This window comes from Eupeodes corollae, chromosome 1 (genome assembly GCF_945859685.1).
Source record: "Eupeodes corollae chromosome 1, idEupCoro1.1, whole genome shotgun sequence".
In the NCBI taxonomy this organism is placed as follows: domain Eukaryota; kingdom Metazoa; phylum Arthropoda; class Insecta; order Diptera; family Syrphidae; genus Eupeodes; species Eupeodes corollae.
The window spans coordinates 235,067,881-235,089,013 of NC_079147.1; the positions used below are offsets into that span (position 1 = coordinate 235,067,881).

At 37.6% G+C, this 21,133-nt stretch overlaps 1 protein-coding gene across 1 annotated transcript in view; it reads left to right on the plus strand.

The window, feature by feature from the left end:
• LOC129938999 (ubiquitin-like modifier-activating enzyme 1) overlaps positions 1-21,133 on the plus strand; it is an 86,632-nt gene that overhangs the window by 53,972 nt on the left and 11,527 nt on the right. Inside the window, exons 4-5 of the mRNA XM_056046851.1 lie at positions 10,107-11,158; positions 11,217-11,880. Coding sequence (XP_055902826.1) covers positions 10,107-11,158; positions 11,217-11,880 — 1,716 coding nt within the window. The remainder of the gene's footprint in view (positions 1-10,106; positions 11,159-11,216; positions 11,881-21,133) is intronic.

The window sequence follows — 21,133 nt, forward strand, 5'->3', positions numbered from 1 at the left end:
TATCGTCATCCTCTTCTGTTTCGTTAAATTCTTCATCGAAAGCAGCACAATCATCTTCGTCTTCGGCCATTTCAAGCTCCAACGCGAATAGCAGTTCTTCCAATTCCAATACCAATTCCAACTCGAACAGCAACAACAATATTAACAGCAGCAGCAGCACCACCACAAAAAGTAGTACTTGTGCAGCTAACGTTTCATCATCTTCGTCGGCGGAACAAGGAGCAAGAGCAACCAAAGAAAAGGATTCTTCAACAACTTTAACAGTCACAAGTCAGTCAGGAATAACAGCACAAGCACCAGCTATGGCAAACAGTGGAAACAGTTCTGGAGGAGCAGGCGACATCGATGAGGCGCTCTACTCGCGCCAATTGTACGTCCTCGGGCACGATGCAATGCGCCGAATGGCCAATTCTGATATTCTTGTCTCTGGATTGGGTGGCCTCGGCCTGGAAATTGCCAAGAACGTCATTCTTGGTGGCGTGAAATCGATCACTTTGCATGATAAGCTTCCCTGCACGGTAAGTTTTAAATTTATTTTTCTTTAAATTCTTATTTTATGTGTGGCTTTTTGGCCATTTTATTTGTTCAAATTGTTCCCCCTTCAATCAAATGATCTGGAGTTTGATTTCATTTTAATTTTTACCGATGATTCATTTGAAGGGGTGACATGGGAGCGCAAAAAAAAGAAGAAAAACTTTTTTATCATGGTCGTCTTCGTCGTTGGGTTTTGTTGTGAGGTTAGATTAGTAATTCGCCGCGATTAATCGATATTTTTCTTCAACCCGGTCTCGTGTGTTGGGATTTTGGTTTGGGACGGGTGACGGGAGAACTTTGGATTCGCAATTGGAGAGGTTGCGTCGGTGGTGGACATGGCCATTTATTCAGGCAATTGCACTTATTTTGCAACTAAAAATAAAATTTACTTTGTTGCAGTGGAAATATTTATATATTTTTCATGGAAACAAAAATGTGTGTACATATGTCTGTGTTTTCTCTTGGTTCTGTGGAGCGCTCTAAAAATACCTCAGTTTTTATTCTTCTTTCTGTTCACCGGTATGAGTCGCATGAATTGATAATGTGCGAGTGTTTCTGTGGGTGTATTGTAAAGTAATGGTGCATGTATTGACAACGACGACATCGGTAGCGGGGAGAGGGGTTTTGTAAAATTTTCTGAAAACAAAATTATTATTTTGTTGCCTGAATTAATGAAATTGGAGTGTTTCTGTTTATGTTTTGCTGCAGAATTATTGATTTGTCTTTCCCCTGATGCACACAATAGATAGTTACCTAGAGTTTTCACTTTCAACTTGTGTAATCAAGACGAATAGGTAATGTCATTGTTTACACAACCCTTGGCAAAAGGGCGATGTCTTTTCAGTCCGTAATATTTTTGTAACGAAGAGTTTTATTGAATTTATTAGTGTTTGATTACTTGGACAACTTTTAAATGCATTGCTCTGATATTTGAATAGTTGCCTTAATATATAAACCAACTTCCAATATCATTTTCTCTAACTTGGGTAAGTTACTCTTCATTAAATCAAATTTCAAGTCGTCAACATTTATTCCAAGTGAAGAAAACTCATCTCTTATTACAAAAATCGAATCAAATTGGTTTGCATTAGATTTGTTTGTAACCTTTTTGGCCTGCATCAAACGTCTTAGAATTAAACTTGGTTATTTAATAGACCATTTTTACGGGTTTCTATACTTTGCAATAGGTAAAGAGTGTCCAACGGAATATGTTCAACATACAAAAGTGTACACATATCGTTTTTATTTCAATTAAATTCTAATTCCACGAAATTTATTTTCCATCACAGATTTTGCAACGATTGTTTCTAGCACAACAATTGATATTGCACGCCTTTCGTCGCTGAGTAAACATTATCGTTACACGTCCACGATATTTATACAAAGATTTCAAAGTGCATCCTTGATGTAAACTTAACTACTTATTGCCTTTCACGAAAATAATCGTTGCTTGATTCCAAGAAAAATAAATCGCCCAGACAAAATTCAATTATCGAGACCAGAAACTAAAGAACAACCTCATCATTTCTGATTGTCAGCACATGTGATTTTTACGATGTATGTCACTTGACAGATTAACAATTGTGGTTTTTCTGCTTCAACTTTCGTCCTAGCCACCTTAACCTCTGGTGGTCAGTTAGAATCTGGCTGATTTGTTTTGTTTATTACTTATAATATTCTCATCAATACTTAATATAAACAAAATAAAACAAACTTAGCATTTAAATGTCAGATTTTTAAAATTTCAAATAAAATAAAATTAAATGTGTACATATACAAATAAAATTAATTGTTTTTACATATTTCATTTTTGTGAGACGACCTTTTGAATTTCAAAGCAAGGATCAATAAATTGACCAGCTTGAATATACCTATATTTGGGGACAAAGCCGAAGCCTCATCCAATAGGAAATCGGGGCTGCCTTGAACATTGATTTGTATTTGGCCAGCCTTAAAAAATTGTTTCTGAAAAATGAATGTTGCCCTTGGACGCTACTTTCAAGAGTCTCGCAAGCAAATAATAGTGTGAATTAGTGTAAGAGAAAGCTTATTTGAAAGGTGGTAGCGTTGTTATGATTCTGAAACCTGAGGAATATTACCTGTCAAGACATTTTGTGTTCGTGTTCTTCTCCTTTATAAGAAATAAAACAAACAATTGATTTAAAATTGTGTTATTTTTACCAAAAAACTAACATATTTTTATTTTGATAATTTAATTCTTCAAATGAACAATAACTTAAAGAAACTCGAGAATAAATAATATTAAATAAATGCATTAAAATAAAATAAAAAATAATAAAAGCTATATAGAGAAAGAATGCGTTTCAAGGACGATAAACTCCATGCATTAAAAAATATTCATTTGAGTTGATTTATTGACCAATTTGTGTTATATTGTGACAAGTATATATGAAGATACAAGTATAGTCTTCCTTGGGCTTTTTCAATCGCTGTAATTTTTGCAATGTAACTTATTTGTTTCATTGCAAAAATTACAGCGATCAAAAAAGCCGAAACACAGTTTTCGGTAGGCTTTTTCGGTAGCTGCAATTTTTGCAATGTAACTTATTCGTTCCATTGCAAAAATTACAGCGACCAAAACAGCCGACGAAAAACTTTATTTCAACTTATAAATAAATAAATAAATAAATATAAAAAAAGAAATTAAAATACCTTGTCCTTCAAGGCTTCCAGAAGCTCATGTAATACTTCAAAATCAGATTGTATTCGCCCTTTTCAATCTCCACATCTTGCCTAGTTTTAGGCTCAGTTTCGATTGTTAAAGGCCGCTATTAAATTAAAAATTCAATTTAAAAAATTAAAATCAAATGAAAAACAAAAATACTTACAATACCATCTGATTCGTTCAGTTCGATTTTTTTAATTTCTTCCTGCTGATTTTTTTTGGCCTCTTCTTCGTTTTGCTTTCTCAAAAAGCAAAACCTCTGCCACTAAATTAAATTTTTAAAATTTTATAATTAAAGAGAAACATTTAAAATATATAAATAAAATTTTCTTACATTTTTTATTGCAGCCTTTGCCAGCACATACTGCATTTTTATCGGGAGCAATTATATTATTTTAATATTTCAATATTCACTCCCGACACTTTTACGAACTATGAGTTTTTTGAAGTTCGATCAGAAAATTTTTGGTTTCGAGCTTACTACGATCAGAATAACAAAAATAAAGAACAGGTGGATTTGAGCAAAGTGAAGCTAGTGAACCAAAATTGGGGTCTTGCACATGGTCAGTCACCGGGTGCACTTACCAAAAGTGACAGGTGTTAAAAGTGACACATGTCAAAGGTGACAGATGTCAAAAAAGACAGATATTAAATTGACGATGTCAAAAGTGACAGATGTTAAAGTGACCGATGTTAAGAGTGACACTTTCAAAAGTGACAGATGTCAAAAGTGACTGATGTCAAAAGTGATTGATTTCAAAAGTGATTAATGTTAAAAATGATTGAAGTCAAAAGTAACATGAGTAACAGATTTCAAGAGTGACAGCTGTCAGAAGTAACAGATATTAAAAATGACAGCCATCAAATGTGATAGGTATTAAGTGACTTTTGACAGATGTTAAATGTGACAGATTTCACACAGGTATTAAAAGTGACTTTTGACATCTATTTTCTTTACACAATCTCGCAGGTTGCTCACTCGTTTTTTTACCTTTACCACTAATTTCAAAAATTATAAAGTAAAGTAAACCATGCAAGGACTTCTCTTTACATTTCAAGGGTGTCCAGCTGAATATTTTCAACTTTAAAATTCAATATAAAAAAGCTATATCATTTTTATTATTTTGAATTTTAAATAAATGCAGAGTAACGAATTTTATTTTTCTAAACAACATCATTCAAAATTTGGCCATTTTTTCAATGCACTCGAAATACGATTATGACCAAATTTTTGACATAAAGCATGAAATTTTCCCGTTTTTCTTGGTTTACAAAGTCCATTGGATAATAACATCTGCTAGTTGTATAATACATTCAAATCTATGTAGCAAACAAGCCAAGGCTAACCCAGTCTTCCCTATTTGTAAAAATCGCCAACAACACGACGTCAGTCTGAGTTCCAACGATCGTTCACATTGACACTCCATATGCTAGCTCGATTGATAAAGTCAATTTGGGTGCTGTTAATTTGACGCTACCCATTTGTGCAGTTGCAAGAGTACTTAACTTGCAAGAGACCTTAACATAAACAAATCTGCTGGCCTGATAATAACCCTTCTGATAATAACCCTTCTATTTCTTTAAAGAGGTGTATTTCCACAATGACAAAACCACTGTATAATCTTTCTTATCTTTTTTACTCTACATGTTTATTTTCCGAGTCGACGGAATGGAACCATTTGTCCAACCTTGAAAAAACTTACCCCTTGTCTATCGTTTAATTCATGATCTTGCATTGATGAATATCTTCTTTTTTTGATTAAGAACTACTTTTCTAACTGTTCCATACACGTTGTATTGGATGGTTGCGACTACTTCAAAATTTACCGTTAAAATAAGTTTAAGTCTTTTTGTTAGAAAAGGTAGGTAGAAATAGCGATCTCAAGGCAACCTAGCCTCAGATCCAATTAGCGCTGTAGTGCGCCCTTTTGATACCAAAAACTCGTTTGACCTTTGATTGAAAGGGATAGGTTGATAGAGAAGCTTGATAGCGATTATGTTAGAGCCATTTTGTCGCATTGAGAAAAAAGATTAGGTCTCTAATCTTTGTCTCAGATAGCTCATCAAGTTCTTGAAAGAATGCTTTTCCAAAGTATTTCATTCTAGTGTTTGCCAAAGCAGGACATTTGCAGAGGAAATGGATTATAGTTTCACTTTCTCTTTGGTCACTACAGCTACGGCAAAAGGTGTTGTAAGAGATACCCAACTTCTCTGCATGAACTCCTATAGGCCAATCAAGATAGTTTGTGCGGATTTTGTTATAGGTGGGCCATATCTTCCTAGTTATAATGCAGTTGGGTAAATTGCTCCACCTTCGGTTTGATTCAGTTTGGTAGATATAAAAGATTTTACCCTTCATAGCACCAAGAGAAATGTTAACCATTTCCGCAAGTGAGCTATGAATGGCCCATCCTTGCCTGGCTAGCTCGTCAGTCCGTTCATTTCCCACGATACCACTATTGCCCGGAACCCAGATCAGGGTGACACCGAGGTTAATATTCAGGCTTGCAAGCTCATCGCTACATTGCTGGACCAATTTAGATGAGGATGTGGCCGAGTTAATGGCTTTGACAGCTGCCTGACTGTCTGTAAAGATAGCCGGTTTTGGTTTGGGTTTTGTTTAAGTATCTTACATGCCTCCCTTATTGCCAGCAGTTCAGCCTGAAAAACGCTAGCAAAGTCAGGAAGCCTAAAGGATTTGGCTACATTTAGTGACTCAGAAAAGATCCCAGAACCAACTCCGCACTCCATCTTTGAGCCGTCAGTTCAGATGGTTGTGTCGAAACCTATCGATCCAATCTTCTCTGGATGGGAAATTAACCTTAAAACCCTTACTAAGGCTCAAAGTAGGAGTGCAGTAGTCAGTGTCTACCGAGATATTATCTGAGGGAATCAATTTCGTAGTGTTGCTGTGACCATAAGGTTTTTTAAAACCAGCTATTTGATTCCTTCAGCCTAATAGCGCTGCAGGAAACTATGTATAAAAAGGTCGATTAGTAGAAGATCCAAAATAACGTTCAAGGCGCCCGCCCGTGGTGCCCACGCAAGCTGTTTTCTGAATCTTCTTTAGCTTATTAATATTATAGGCTTTGCTAAAGCAGGCCACCACACAATCGACCCACATGTTAAGATTGAACGTACTACGGTTGTGTACGTCCATAAAATCATCTTCGACTGAAGTCCCCACTTTTTGCCGAAAGTTTTGCTGCAGGCGTAGAAGGCAACACAGGCCTTCTTAACCCGTACTTTAATATTTAGTTTCCAGTTTAGTTTAGGGTCGAGTATAACTCCCAAATGTTTTGCACATTCTCGAATGAAGTCTTCTACACCGAACTTAACGAGCGATTCTTCTATGGATTCTGTAAGGACGTTGTTAAAGGCACCTTCTATGTCGAGGAAGGTGGCAAAAGTAAATTCTTTATAATGGATTGTTTGTTCTACAGTACGCACTACTTCATGGAGGGCAGTCTCCGTAGATTTGCCCTTAACATAAGCATGCTGAAAGCTTTCGAGAGGTCGTTCAACTAGGATTTCTCTAATATGGTAATCAAGAATGCGCTCCAAGGTTTTAAGCACAAAAGATGTTGAGCTTATTGGTCTGAAATCCTTCGCGGATTCGTGAACTCGCCTACCCACTTTCGGGATAAAAACTACTTTGACCTGTCTCCACGACATGGGCACATGTTTGAGAAGGAGTCATCCTTTGAAAATTTGTTCCAGCCATCGATCTGCCACATCATGCAACTTTTGAAGCATAACTGGCAGTATGCCACCCATGCCTGGCTATTTATATGGAGAAAAAGTATTGATGGCCCACAAAATATTTTCTCTGATTATAACGGAATTGACTTGCTCCACATGAGCTACGTTTAGCTCTGTGTTTTCAAGGGGTTCGGGGTTATCACTCTCGCAACCCGGAAAGTGCGTCTTCATCAGTAGCTCAAGAGATTCGGCTGGAGAGGTTGTCCAGGTTCCATCAAGCTTTTTTAGAAATGAAGGATACAATGTTCCGTCGATAAAACTTTCTGAAGCTTGCGGAGTCCTTTATGTCTTCGATTGATTGACAGTATTCTCTCCAGCCTTGTGTTTTGGCTGATGACAGGGCTTGCTTGTAAATTTTAAGAGAGTCTTTATACGGTTGGTAAAACTTATGTTTGTGGCAGATATTGAAAATTGTCCTCGTCATTTTCCTAAGACTGGACAGTTCTTCATTCCACCAAGAAGGAACGGTTTTACGGCTATATTTAACTGAGCAAGAGACTCTAAAAGCTTTACTTATAGAAGTTTCAAAGGTTTTCACCTCTGATTCAAGGTCTCCTATCGATTCAGTGAGATTCCGTTAGTTGCTTAGTTTGGAATTAGCAATTTGACTGAATTACTTCCAGTCAGTTCTTTTGGGATTTCTATAAGGCGGAGGGTTTTTCGACTCGAAATTAATTTGAAAAAGAATCTACTTGTGATCCGAAAACGAATTCAAAGGGGAAACTCTCCAATTCTCCACTAATAAATTACGGTTGTTTACTAAAGTAACATCAAGCACATCCTCCCAGCCATCATAATTTTCGGAGCTCGGAAAGACGAAAGTGGGAGTATTGCCTCTGTTACAAATGGTCATATTATGTTCAATAATAAAATCAAAAAGTGACTCACCTCGTTCGTTGATCACAGAACTTTCCCAAAGGGTATGCCGAGCATTTGCGTCGCCTCCGATCAGAAGGTTTGCCTTTTTGATTTTAGCTTCGGTTATGATTTTGCACACCTCCTCCGGTGGTGCATTATGGGCAGAGTAAAAAGAGGCCAACAGCAAACCCTGTGTATTCTTATCTTCAAATCTGACAACTGTCAGATCGGGAGTGCTAAAATTTGGACATAAAAAAACCTTTTTAATGTTTCTTAGCTAAAATACAAGTTCTGGGATTATCTTGGTCTTGATCTCCGGTTTTATAAAAGATGTATTGGTTGTCTTGGAAGCCTCGCACCTTGAGGCCGTTTATCCACGGTTCTTGGATAACGTCAATGTCGAACTTTTACTCCCTAAGGAGGAGCACACTTAGAGTGCTTCAGATTAATCTGGATGACCTTCAGCGAGTTTTTATTTATTTTTAGCTGCAGAGCTGGGGCCCGGCAACTTGATGGGGATCTCTACTCCGCTAACAACATCGTCAACCTCGACGTTGTCATCAGGTTTGCCGGTGTCTGTTCCCCTACTCTGCAGAATTTTGATTTTGGCATTTTCGAAAGCCCCTAGACTTTCTTCGCTAATACTGAGAAGGTAAGAGGCACTGGTCTTCTGCGGTTCTTCTGCCTTAACTACAGCCCAATCGTGCATGGGGACCAGCGGATTTTGCCTCTGAAGACCGCGGATCAGGTCCTTACCGCTTGGCTTTATGCTCATGAGCGGCAACCAAATGCGAGCCTTCGGTTGTGTAGGGATGTCCTTAGCTGGGATAAGCTTGAACTTCAAGCCCTCCCAGTCATTGCTAACCTTAGCAATGCTTTCACTAAGGAAATCCCTAGAAAACGTGTCCGCACACTTGATTACCCTATACCCCCTGAGCATTTCGCCAGAGCCACACTGTTTTATATAGTGTACGAGAGCTTGCCCTCGATAGAGTTCCACACGTTCAGCAGACCTTTGCTGTTTGTAGAGAGCTCATCCACAACTGCTACGTGGAGGTCATCCCTGATAACCTCACTAGGAGTACGCAGTTGCGCTGATCCAGAAACCACTTCCTGTGGTTTTGGGTTGCTCACAAGTGCTGGAACTACCAGCGCTAAAAGAGCTCCCCTTCAAGGTCTCCTGGCTGGCGGCCAAGAGTTCATGCTCCAAGTTAGAGGATAGTTCTACGTTCGTCATGTCTAGTTCTTCCATTTTGTTAAAGTTTTTTGAATGTTGGTCCCACGAGTAAGTCGGAAAAAAGAGGTCAGCCCCGGCAGAGTCGATATAACGGGGTAAGGCAGAAAATAAGACGGACCCTGCCAAGGCATCCGAATGAGCCAGCCTTTCATTCTTTGGCACGGATTATGTAAGACGCTTACACCACCACTGAAATTAGGGACCCCGTATCTATGGTCAAATTCCATTGCTAAGGCTTCAGCAATTCAACTTGGCCTTAGCTAATCCCCATCTTGACAACGTGCAAGACAACTGTGGTGATCATTACCGCCCGGCACCCACTAGGAAGGTTTGAAACGAGGATTTTTGCCGGGCTTTCGAAGGAATACAGGACAGTTCCTTTCAATCTCTTAATGTTCGCAATTGACGTTCATTCCTAAAACTTTATTCAATTCTAATTAGGGACATAACTTATTGCAAAACTACGTATATTTAGGTAATATTGCGTACTGCAGGTGGATAGTAAATTGTTTTACTTTTCATTCATTTTCACATCTAAAGCGAAATGGCTAATCTATTTTGAATTATTGACTCAAAGTAAAAAAAAACCACAAGCTCATTATTTTATGAATGTCTTACATATACGTAACTACGCAGTCATAAAAACAACACATGTGTCGAATTTTCTTTGTTTGTTTACTTAGAATACAATCAATGCAATATCATCATTGAATGCAAAACAACTTGTGACGTAGTGCAGCGCCCAATTTCAAGCCGGTTGGTTCAAAACAAATTGAAATATTTGTGTATGTTTAACAAATCTATTTGAAGTACAGGTTAATGACATTTTTTCTCCCAATTCACATCTTGCCCGAGTTTGAGAAAACCACTCTAGACTATCGTTTTAAACCTCTTTGTTCAATTCAAATAAACATGTTCGCAATTATTTATAATAATATGACTCAACATCAAGTCGTTTACAATCATATTCATACATACAACAAAAAGAAGAAAACAACTAAGCTAATTAATATATTATTGCTATTTCAGATTCGTGATTTGTCTTCTCAGTTCTATCTGAGTGAGAATGATGTTGGCAAGAACCGTGCCGAAGCCTCTTGCGGCCAGTTAGCTGAGTTAAATAATTATGTGCGCACCACTGCTTATACAGGTGATTTAACTGATGATTTCCTAAAGCAGTTCCGTGTCGTTGTTCTAACCAACTCGAGCGCTGAAGAGCAACAGAGAATCGGAAAATTTGCCCACGATAATAAAATTGCTTTGATTATTGCGGAGAGCCGCGGTCTCTTCACTAAGGTGTTCTGCGATTTCGGCGAGAAATTTACCATCTTCGATCAGGATGGCCAACAACCACTTTCGACTATGGTCGCTGGAATCACCAAAGACGGCCAAGGTGTTGTAACGTGTCTTGATGAGACGCGTCACGGACTTAATGACGGTGATTACGTGACCTTTTCTGAAGTTCAGGGTATGACCGAGTTGAATGGTTGTCAGCCTTTGAAAATTAATGTTCTTGGGCCGTACACCTTCAGTATTGGTGACACCAGTGGCTATAGCGAGTACATCCGAGGTGGTATTGTGACACAAGTCAAAATGCCAAGAACAATTGACTTCAAACCTTTGGCAGAAGCAGAAAAGAACCCCGAGTTCCTGATTTCGGACTTCGCTAAGTTCGATCATCCTTCTACTTTGCACACGGCATTTGCGGCATTGCAAAAATTCATCGAGGAAACTGGTAATTGCCCACGTCCTTGGAACAATGAGGATGCTCAGAAATTCCTCCAACTGTGCAAGTCGGTGAATCCTGACATCAATGAGAAATTGGTGCTTATCTTTTCGAAGACGTGCGCTGGTAATTGTTGTCCCATCGATGCAGCACTTGGTGGCATCGTAGCCCAGGAGGTGCTCAAGGCATGCAGCGGAAAATTTACTCCAATTTTCCAATTCTTGTACTTTGATGCTATTGAATGTTTACCCGATGAAGATCCTTCTGAGGCCGATGTCCAACCAATCGGATCGCGTTATGATGCACAGATTGCGATTTTCGGAAAGAGCTTCCAGGACAAACTAGGAGACATTAAGTATGTGTGATTTTATTTTGAATTATCTAATTTTGTTTGTGATTGTTTATATTTTTAGATACTTTATCGTCGGCGCTGGTGCCATTGGTTGTGAGTTGCTGAAGAACTTTGCCATGGTTGGTGTGGGTTCGGGTAAAGGTGAAATTGTTATCACCGACATGGATCTCATTGAAAAGTCGAATTTAAACAGACAATTTCTGTTCCGTCCCAAGGACGTGCAGAAATCTAAAGCCTTGACCGCTGCCACTGCAATTAAACGTATGAACAATGAAGTCAAAGTGACCGCTTATGAGTTGCGTGTAGGTGTTGAAACGGAAAAGGTATTTTCGGAGGAGTTCTTCGGCAAGTTAGATGGCGTGGCCAATGCCCTGGATAATGTTGATGCTCGCATTTACATGGACCGTAAATGTGTGTTCAATCGCATACCATTGATTGATTCTGGAACATTGGGCACAATGGGTAATGTGCAAGTGATTGTGCCATTTCAAACGGAATCCTATAGCTCGTCTCAGGATCCCCCAGAGAAGAGCATACCCATTTGTACATTAAAGAACTTCCCTAATGCCATCGAACATACTTTGCAATGGGCTCGTGATACATTCGAAGGAGTTTTCCGTCAGGCAGCCGAGAACGCTTCACAATACATTTCGGATCCTGGTTTTATTGAGAGAATTCTTAAATTACCAGGCATTCAGCCATTGGAAACCTTGGAATCAGTAAAAGTAAGTTTGATTTTTTGTTCCTTTTCAATACAAAACTAGTTTTTAAGAATTTATTCTAGGCTTTTTCCAATAAGAAAATTATTAACAGGGTCGGATTCAATTTTCATTACTACTAAAAAATAACAATAGTCACGTCACGTGTGTTGATTAGGATTCTGTTATTTTCTTGGTTGTGTCTGTTTTGATGTTGATGTTTTGTATTCGCAATTACTGTCATCGTTTTTTTTTTCGGCATACTTCTGTATTGTTTCAAACAGGTCAGCTATTTTGGCACTAAGTGAAACCCAAGTCAGGTCAGGCCTCTGATCCTGCGGAATTTAATATTCATACCATTATTTAATACAAACTTCCCGTTCTAATTTATGTGACAATGTTTGTTGGTTCAAATCCTCTTAAAAATCACACCATTGACACTTGTTTCTTAAATAGAAGTCGAACAAAAAACAATTTTGACTTGTTCCTTAAATCTGCCCTCGCTAAATACACTATCAGTGTTCTATCTCTTTCAAACATATATGACCACTGTGTTAAATCTGAATATTTCTCGTGTCAAACTCCTGCTAAGAGAACTGTTTGGCAATACGATATAGCCAAATGGGATGATGTCAACAATTATTTCAAAATATTTACCTGGTCAATATAGTTACGTTGACTCCAGTGCAGAATATTTTGGGAACAAGAACTTTCATCCAAAAAGGGTTAAAAGCTTCATCTCCAAAGAAAATGCATGATTTGTATTGAGGTGCAACGAGGTTATCAGGGTTAAAGGGGTAAGATGTTACCAAGCCAACCTAACTAAGAAAATTGATGGAAAACGGCATTTGAATCAAATTATCCACCGATCGCACGTACGTCCCTTCTTTCTAAGGTCTTGGAAATGCTGATTAATTATCAGTTCAAAAAATATCTGGAAGACCGAAGGCTTCTTATTTACCGACGGCAGCAATAGGTCCACCAATGATCTGATGGTTTATCTCACCGATGGCTTTTTACGAATCCTTCCTTCGTTGAATAATAAACAAGCTTTTGGACCGTTCAATACAAGTAGCATTAGACGGATGCAGGAAACACAAAATCAATGCTGGTGTGGCCTGAAACTTGTAATCCACTTACCTTTTCATATTTGTTTTAGATTCTACCTTTGCCACTGTCGATTAGTGGCATTAGCATCTAAAAGACTAAAAACTAAAACTAAAGAATTGATCGGTATTTGTATTTTCAATTACTCCTTATGGAAGGATCAATTACGCAATGTCGCCATTGTTATCTATAAGACTTATATGTAGTATCCTGAAACTTACCTCAGTCTTAGAAAGTATTGAAAGTTGAGCGTTGAATCATTCACGTCGCTTGAATTTGAACTTGAGCACTGTATTAATTTTCCTTGTCTCATACTTTTGTAGGATTATGTTATAGTTAAAAAACAAGTTGCATTTATCCCCTCAAGCAATTCAACCGTAATACTCCTCCAAAGTATTCCGGAGCTTCGAATGAAGCGTAGGAGACAAATAATGTCAGAATTTTGTAGGTCGCTTGTATCCTTGAAGTAGTAGTCTCCAAGGTGGATTATACGTCTTTGTGATAAGGCAGGGCATGTGCACAGAAGATGAGAGATTGTCTCCTCCTCCTCCTCGTACATGCAACTCCTACAAAATCATTTGCTGGGTCTCCAAGTCGAAAAGCATGCCTTCCTATTAGGCAGTGCCCAGTCAGGACACCTATAACGTAGCTAATGTGCAATCTACTCAGAGAGATTAATTGTTTTGAGCGCCTGGCGCTAAGATTAGGTCAAATTTATTTTGTCGCCAAACAAGTGGTGGTGTTATTCCACCTGAAGTTTGTTTTCTCTACGGTATCTTGCTTGAGCTTGAGTTTACATGTAGCTAAGGGGATACCTTTGCTGGCATTGTGAGCCAGCAGAGGCAAAGTTGTTCCACTTTTTGCAAGTTCGTCAGCTTTGCAATTTCCTTTAATGTCTCTTTTAATGTGAATTTTGAACTATGTGAGTTAGTGGAGACATAGTCTAGGGACTTTAACGCAGCTTGACTATCCGAGAAGATGCGTATATCATTAGTTGATATAACGTTTTCTCTAAGCCATAATAGGACTTCTTTTATAGCCAGGATTTCAGCTTGGAACACGCTACAATGATCGGGTAGACGAAAGGAGAGACTTAAGTTTAGTCTCTCTGAGTATACGCCTCCACCAACCCCATCCTCCGTTTTTGATCCGTCTGTATGAAAGTTTATAAGATCATCGTTCAAAAATGATGTATTCTCCCAAGGAGACCTGGGAGGTATAGTCTCTTTGAAGCTATAGTCATTAAACTGAGGATGGGGTATGGTGTAGTCAATATTACTGTTTATAGTTCTGAACGAGTTCAAAATAGTGTTGTGGCCAATTCAATTATTGATCCACAGAGAGGAGGCTTGAAGTCGTATGTTTGTATTAGCGGCCGTTTGCTTGCTGAAAATATTCAGCGGTATTAGATGGAACAGAACATCAAGTGGAGCGGAGGGGGTAGAGCGAAGTGCTCCTCCCATAAACAGGCAGGCTGTTCGTTGGACTTTGCTGAGTTTATTGCGATTTGTGGCTATATTTAGCGCCGTCCACCATACCGCTACTCCATAAGTAAGGATCGGCCTTATGACCGAGATATGTAGCCAGTGTGTAATGCGGGGCTGTAGGCCCCATTTATTACCAATGGCCTTTTTACAGGAGAACAGGGCTACTGTCGCCTTTTTTATTCTCTCTTGAATATAAGGTTTCCAACTTAATTTCTTATCCAAAATGAGACCCAAGTATTTTGCTTGTTCAGAGAATTTAAGTGGTACACCGTTTATGAGGGGAGGGTCAATGAGTGGGACTTTGTATTTCCTTGTGAAGAGGGCAAGGTCGGTTTTTTGTGGGTTAACGCCTAGTCCACACCGATTTGCCCATCTGGTGAGCTTATTTAAAGCGTTTTGTAAGAGTTCTTTTAGTATATTGGGATGTTTACCCGTTACTGCAATAGCAACATCGTCGACATAAGCAAACACTCTGTATCCCTCTCTTTCTAGAGTAATTAGTAATTCATTTATTACTTAGTTCCAAATTAGAGGAGATAGGACACCACCTTGTGGCGTACCTCTGCTCACACCCCTTTGTGCAGTAAAATCGCCCAGTTTTGAATTGATAATCCTGCTTATCAGCATTTAATTAATCAATTCGCTGATCGACTTATCTACCTTCAGAGATTTCAATACACGTGCAATTGCAGATGTGTCGACATTGCTAAATGCACCTTCTATATCTAAGAAGGCAACTAAGGTCTTGTACTCTTTATGATGAAGGGAATATTCGATTGTACGTACTATACTCTGTAAAGGCGTTTCAACTGATTTCCCTTTGTTGTAGGCGTGTTGAGACTTTGAAAGGAGAGACTTATCTTGGCCTCAAGTGAATATCGATCAAACGTTCAAAAGTTTTGAGAAGGAATAATGATGAGCTGATAGGTCTTAGGTCTTTAGAGTTAACGTGGCTGGATTTTCCAGCCTTTGGAATAAAAACGAGTTTAACTTGTCTCCAAGACATCGGGATGTATGCAAATTTAAGGCATCCCTTGAAGATGTTCTCTAGGATGGGTGCGCGGGGCGGACCTTTTAATTATTTTGTATTATTATAATGATAATTTTTTCTTATTATAAATCTGATGTGTTTGTTAATTTTTTATATTATATGGTTTTTATGCAGATACATATTATTGATACAATGAACAAAAATAAATAAAAGTTTAGAGAGTGTAAAGAGCATGTGATTTGGCTAAAAGGCCATTTGGTTCAATACATTTTAATAGATCTTATTAATTATCCGATTTCAAATATTTAATTACTTCTTTTTTAAAATGTCTTATATTCTTTATATTCAAACAATATACAAATCCTCAGATACTAATCAAAACTCACATTTAAACATCATAAATCTCATATCAATATCGAAACTAATCTGACACCAAACTCTACAAACTCTCAAACTAGTATCCAGAACCCTTTTATTAATACATAAACGAATTTACCATTAACCTCAGAAAATTCTCAAAATAACATTCAAAACTCTCATATTAACACACAAACAAACTTGACACCAAACACTTTAAACTCTCAAACTTACTCTACTAACTCACCTATTTCACAAACAACTCGAAATCTTATTGAATCTAAAAACTATTTCATTCACAACTCCGATACGGAAGATGATGAATCTATATAAATAACACAACAGTATCCCCAACCCAGACTCTACTGCCTTAAGGTTGAATCACCCAGGCTTTTTGGGAAGCCACGGTGCCTCAACTTTTAGACAGCGGAGTCATGCAACCTACCACCCTCAAACTACAACCAACACAATTTAAGAACTTTCAAACTATTTTAAAGCTCTCCAGTGGAATATGCAAGGTTATATTAATAACTTCGACGAGCTCAATATTCTGATCAAAGAAAGATCGCCATGTGCTTTATCTCTACAAGAGACACATTGTGCGTTCCAATCTACTGCAATTATTCCGAAATCTTATTTTCTCAACTTTCCTCAAAATTTAACCGGCAAACAAGGCATAGCACTTCTTATCAAAAAGAACATACCCCATGTGCAAATCAATATCAACTCAAACATTTTAACACTTGCTGTACAAGTCAACTTGGCCATTAAATTTACTATCGTCTCTTTTTGCATATTACCCAAACAAACATTTTCTCAATCTGATCTTGCAAACATTATACAACAGATACAAACACCTATCCTTTTTTGTGGTGATGTTAAATCGTGGAGCGTTCTTTGGGGCTCACCCGTTTCGAACCACCGGGGCAATATTATCGAAGAATTCTTATTTAATTCGGATCTAATTCTTCTAAACGACGGCTCGCCAACTCACTTTTCATAACACAACACTTTCACACATATCGACATATCATGCTGCTCAGTCACCCTTTTTCCATTAACGACATGGAACGTCTTAGAAGACCTACATAATAGTGACCACTTTCCTATTATAATCCAGCTACAAACTAGCCCAAAGAAGTCCAAATTTTATCCAAACCCAAAGTTCAAAATCGACTTGGCTGATTGGGACCGTTACCAAGCTGTAACCAAAAAGTACTCAGATAAAATATCCCCATCTTCAAATATAAACAAAGAAGCCGAGATTTTACAAAAATCAATTTGCTACGCAGCCAACATCTCAATTCCGCAAAATGGTCACACTCCCACCACCAGAAAAGTTCCCTGGTGGAACCCAATTATCAAAGAACTGAGAGATAGAAAAATGAGACTTTGGAGACTATTTAAAAAGCACCCTCTAACTCCCAACCTTATAGCTTATAAAAAATCAAACGCTTGATTTAGAAAAGAAATTAAAATAAGCAAAGCTAAATCATTGACTGAATTTACATCAACAATTAATCCAAACTCTTCCGTCGCCAAAATGTGGCATAATATTCGGTGCCTCACTGGCAACTATGTCCCTCGTCTAATAAGATGTCTAGAAACACCCATGGGTACTCCTTCAGATATAAGCAACTTCTTCGCTTTCTCTTGGTCAAACCTCTCAGATGACAACAACTTCTCATCATCCTTCAAGTTTTTGAAAGCAAACAGCCTTTCCAATACACCACCTGACATTTCTGTTACCTCTTTAGCGGGACAAAAGAAGACCCACCTTTGTGTCCAGTCAGTAACAACATCATTAATACCTCACATTTACTCGGCCCTCTCAGATGACAACAACTTCAAGTTTTTGAAAGCAAACAGCACCTGACATTTCTGTTACCTCTTTAGCGGGACAAAAGAAGACCCACCTTTGTGTCCAGTCAGTAACAACATCATTAATACCTCACATTTACTCGGCCCTCGCAGTATGCAGTATCTCTCAACAAATCAATACCATTTTGCCTTATAATCAAAATATCTATTCATTTTTAAACACTATTAGTATCGAAAACATTTTAAAAATCGAAAAATACCTTAATAGTCATAAATTAGTTATCTAAATAAATACATTTATCTTTGAGTGGAAAATCTTTGCAGCTAGCGCTCTTTTCTTCCTATTAGCATGTAATTTTTAAAATTGTATGTTAATAAATAATAATAATAATTTCACTACGAAGATTATTATATAATTGGAGTCCTTTAAACATCATTGTGTTCTGTGCTCTAGACGTTGCTTTCTTATCAAGTCTACAGTTTTGAGCACTTTTAAGATTATAAGGTTAGGAGTCATATAGATATATTTTAAATTATTGCTTAAGTTCTTTGAAAGCATGTTGTTTTTCATTTTAAATACAAACAATAAAACATTCAATTTAATTAGCTGAGTTATACTAAGCCAGTTAAGTTTCTGTAACATAGTTCTTATATGGGTAAGACGCGAACATTTTAAGATTATTCTCATAGCTTTATTTTGCAGTTTTTGGAGGCGAGGCAATTTTTTCCTAATCCTGCCAAGAAAGTATATTTTATTCGACGTCCACTTTGTTTTCTTCACAATTAGTTTTAACTTATTAATAATCAACCATTTACTCATGGTTCGCAAATTATTATTAATTTTCTCCGTACATTCATGCATATCTTTCCCAGAAATAAAAGAAATAAAGAGAAGGGCGTCATCAGCAAGCATACATAATTTACAATATTTAACTGCCAAGTTTATATCATTTATGTATAATAGAAAAAAGAACACCCCAAATACCGAGCCCTGAGGTACGCCTGTTTTCACTTCATTCACATCAGACACATTATTGTTCACAGACGAACGCTGTGTTCGAGAATTTAAATATGACTCAAACCATTTCAACTCATTATTTTTGATTCCATATTTTGAGAGCTTTTCAAGAAGTATTTTACGATCAACAGTCCGAAGGCCCTCTTGAAATCCAAAAACACCGCAATGACAGTATTTTTGTTGTCCATCTCATTTTTCCAATTTTCCACCACCCAATTTAACGCAGTTTCACCAGAATTTCCTATTCGATCTATATCTACATATATCTGATCTATACACCAGAATTATTTTTAACATAATGTTTCGATCACCAATATTAATTTCGAGACAATCAGATCCCTCATTGTTTCTGACCTCGTTAATAACTTCAAAGTTTAGTTCTTTTTTTCATATAAATCAAAACACCGCCAGTATGTGAAGACTCACTTTCAACTTGATAAAAGTTGTAACCGTTCAATATTAATTCAAAATCATTTATATCATCCGTTTCATCATGTGTTTCACTTAAGAGTCCTTGGACATTCAAATACACACACTTAACCCTTCTAGGTCGGCCGCGTCTTTTCAAAGCTAGCTTATCAGCCTTGCAGAGGTGCTCCGCAACAGTAAGTTTAAAATCAAATAACGGTAAGTGGAAGTCGTTCTCACGACGCCAAATAATCCACGCATTCACTGTACATAAGTCTATCATATGACAAAAATATTCTTTTCTACCACTTTTTGCGGTAATCCAAGCATTGAATCTAGCAAATCGACGCCGCCCATATACTTGTTATATACCTCGACAGATTTAGGAGCAGAAATATTTTGGTACTGCTTATTTTTTCTAAAATAACGGCGTCTTTCTACTACTGGGTTGCTACCAACATACGGCGACATCATGCTGACGACTTTGTTGTCAAACCAACTCAATTCAACTCCATCAATTGTGGCCACTTTTTCAACCATGCTTCCACGTCCCCCTTTTTTCAGCTCCTCAGTCGGCATTCTTGAATTTGGAACTCTGTTGAGCCTTACGGTACCCAGTGGTGAGAGCCCATTTTTGAACAAATGAACTTTCAAATTCGGGCTATTGTACCAATTGTCAAAAAATATTTTGTGGTTCACATTTTTTTCCCCTGTCGATGTAAGTCTTGTAACAACATTCCCACTCACGCCCAAATCAGGTGACCCGTCAGGAATTTTGTTGTTCTGTTCTCCTGCAAAAATGTCGAAATCGTAACTGAAACCAGACACTCCACTTAGCACTTGGTTCTTGTAACCCCATTTGTGAGGTTTGGCTGGGTTATATTGTTTTAGTTCATGCCGACACTTAGTGGGTATTATTTGCTCATCTACGGCGAGGAACTCCTCTTTTGGAATCAGCAGTAACCGCTCCCTTATTTTCTCTAAGAGTGGTCTTACTTTGAAGAGTTTGTCATATCCTTCTGTCCCATATTGTTTGAAATTGGTATTGTCATTGAAATGAAGGAATCTTTTGATTGTTTCCCACCTTTTGCATGTCATAGTTTCAAAAATAAAGGATTGTCCAACAGAATTATTCCAATAATGCCTCGCAGCCGGTAGTTGACAACAAGACATGTATATCACCATCCCAATGAACTGCTCCATCTCGCTTTTTGATATATTCGCCGGCTTGTTTATATTGTCCTGAAGAGCTTTTTTATTTGACTCCTCTACAATTAAATTCATCAAATCATCAGTAAAAAAAAAACTAAAAAAATCTGATGGTGCCTTTAGTCTTTTTACATATTCTGGGAGTTCGATAGATCCTGTAAATTTAAATTGTTCTTCATCGTAAGCAGGAAGATGACCCTTTTTCCAAGGGTCGTTTTTTTAATTTTTGCTTTCGATGTCGTTGCTATATTGGGTGCATTCTCTGATTCAGACTCCTCGTCAGTTTCATGCACAGTTAGGTCACCGCTTTGGTTATGAAGAATTTCTTGAGTGCCCAATTCCATATCAGAATCTGCCCCCAATTCTTCGTCGCTTTTAGATCCATCCCCAGGAATGGGGTTTAAAAGTGTAGAATGTCCATAAAAGCGAAGGGGCTCCATTTCTGAAGTAAAAGATAACAAACAACATATCAATCTACAACTTCCAAGCAAAACAACAATAGAAAAAGAAACAAAATCTTCGAACCAAACAAAAAAAATCAACAATATGTGTAGATTTACAACCCCTTACTGCATACGAAGCCAAATATGGCTTCCCCACTTTTTGCTCTCACAAGACCATGTCAATCATTTTATTTAACAAAAATTGGTTCATTGCATACACAATTAGTCACTTAATCAAAAATATATTTTTCATTTCACTTAACTTACCAAACAATCGCTGTAATTAACACTTAAAATATGAATATATTCTACACTTTCACTTTCACCGACCGACTGACCTGTGATCATGAAATACACCCTTCTTTGCTGTCGCACACACAAAATAACTACCTCTATGCGTTCTCAGAAATACAAAGAAGAGGATCGTGTTGTATCTTGT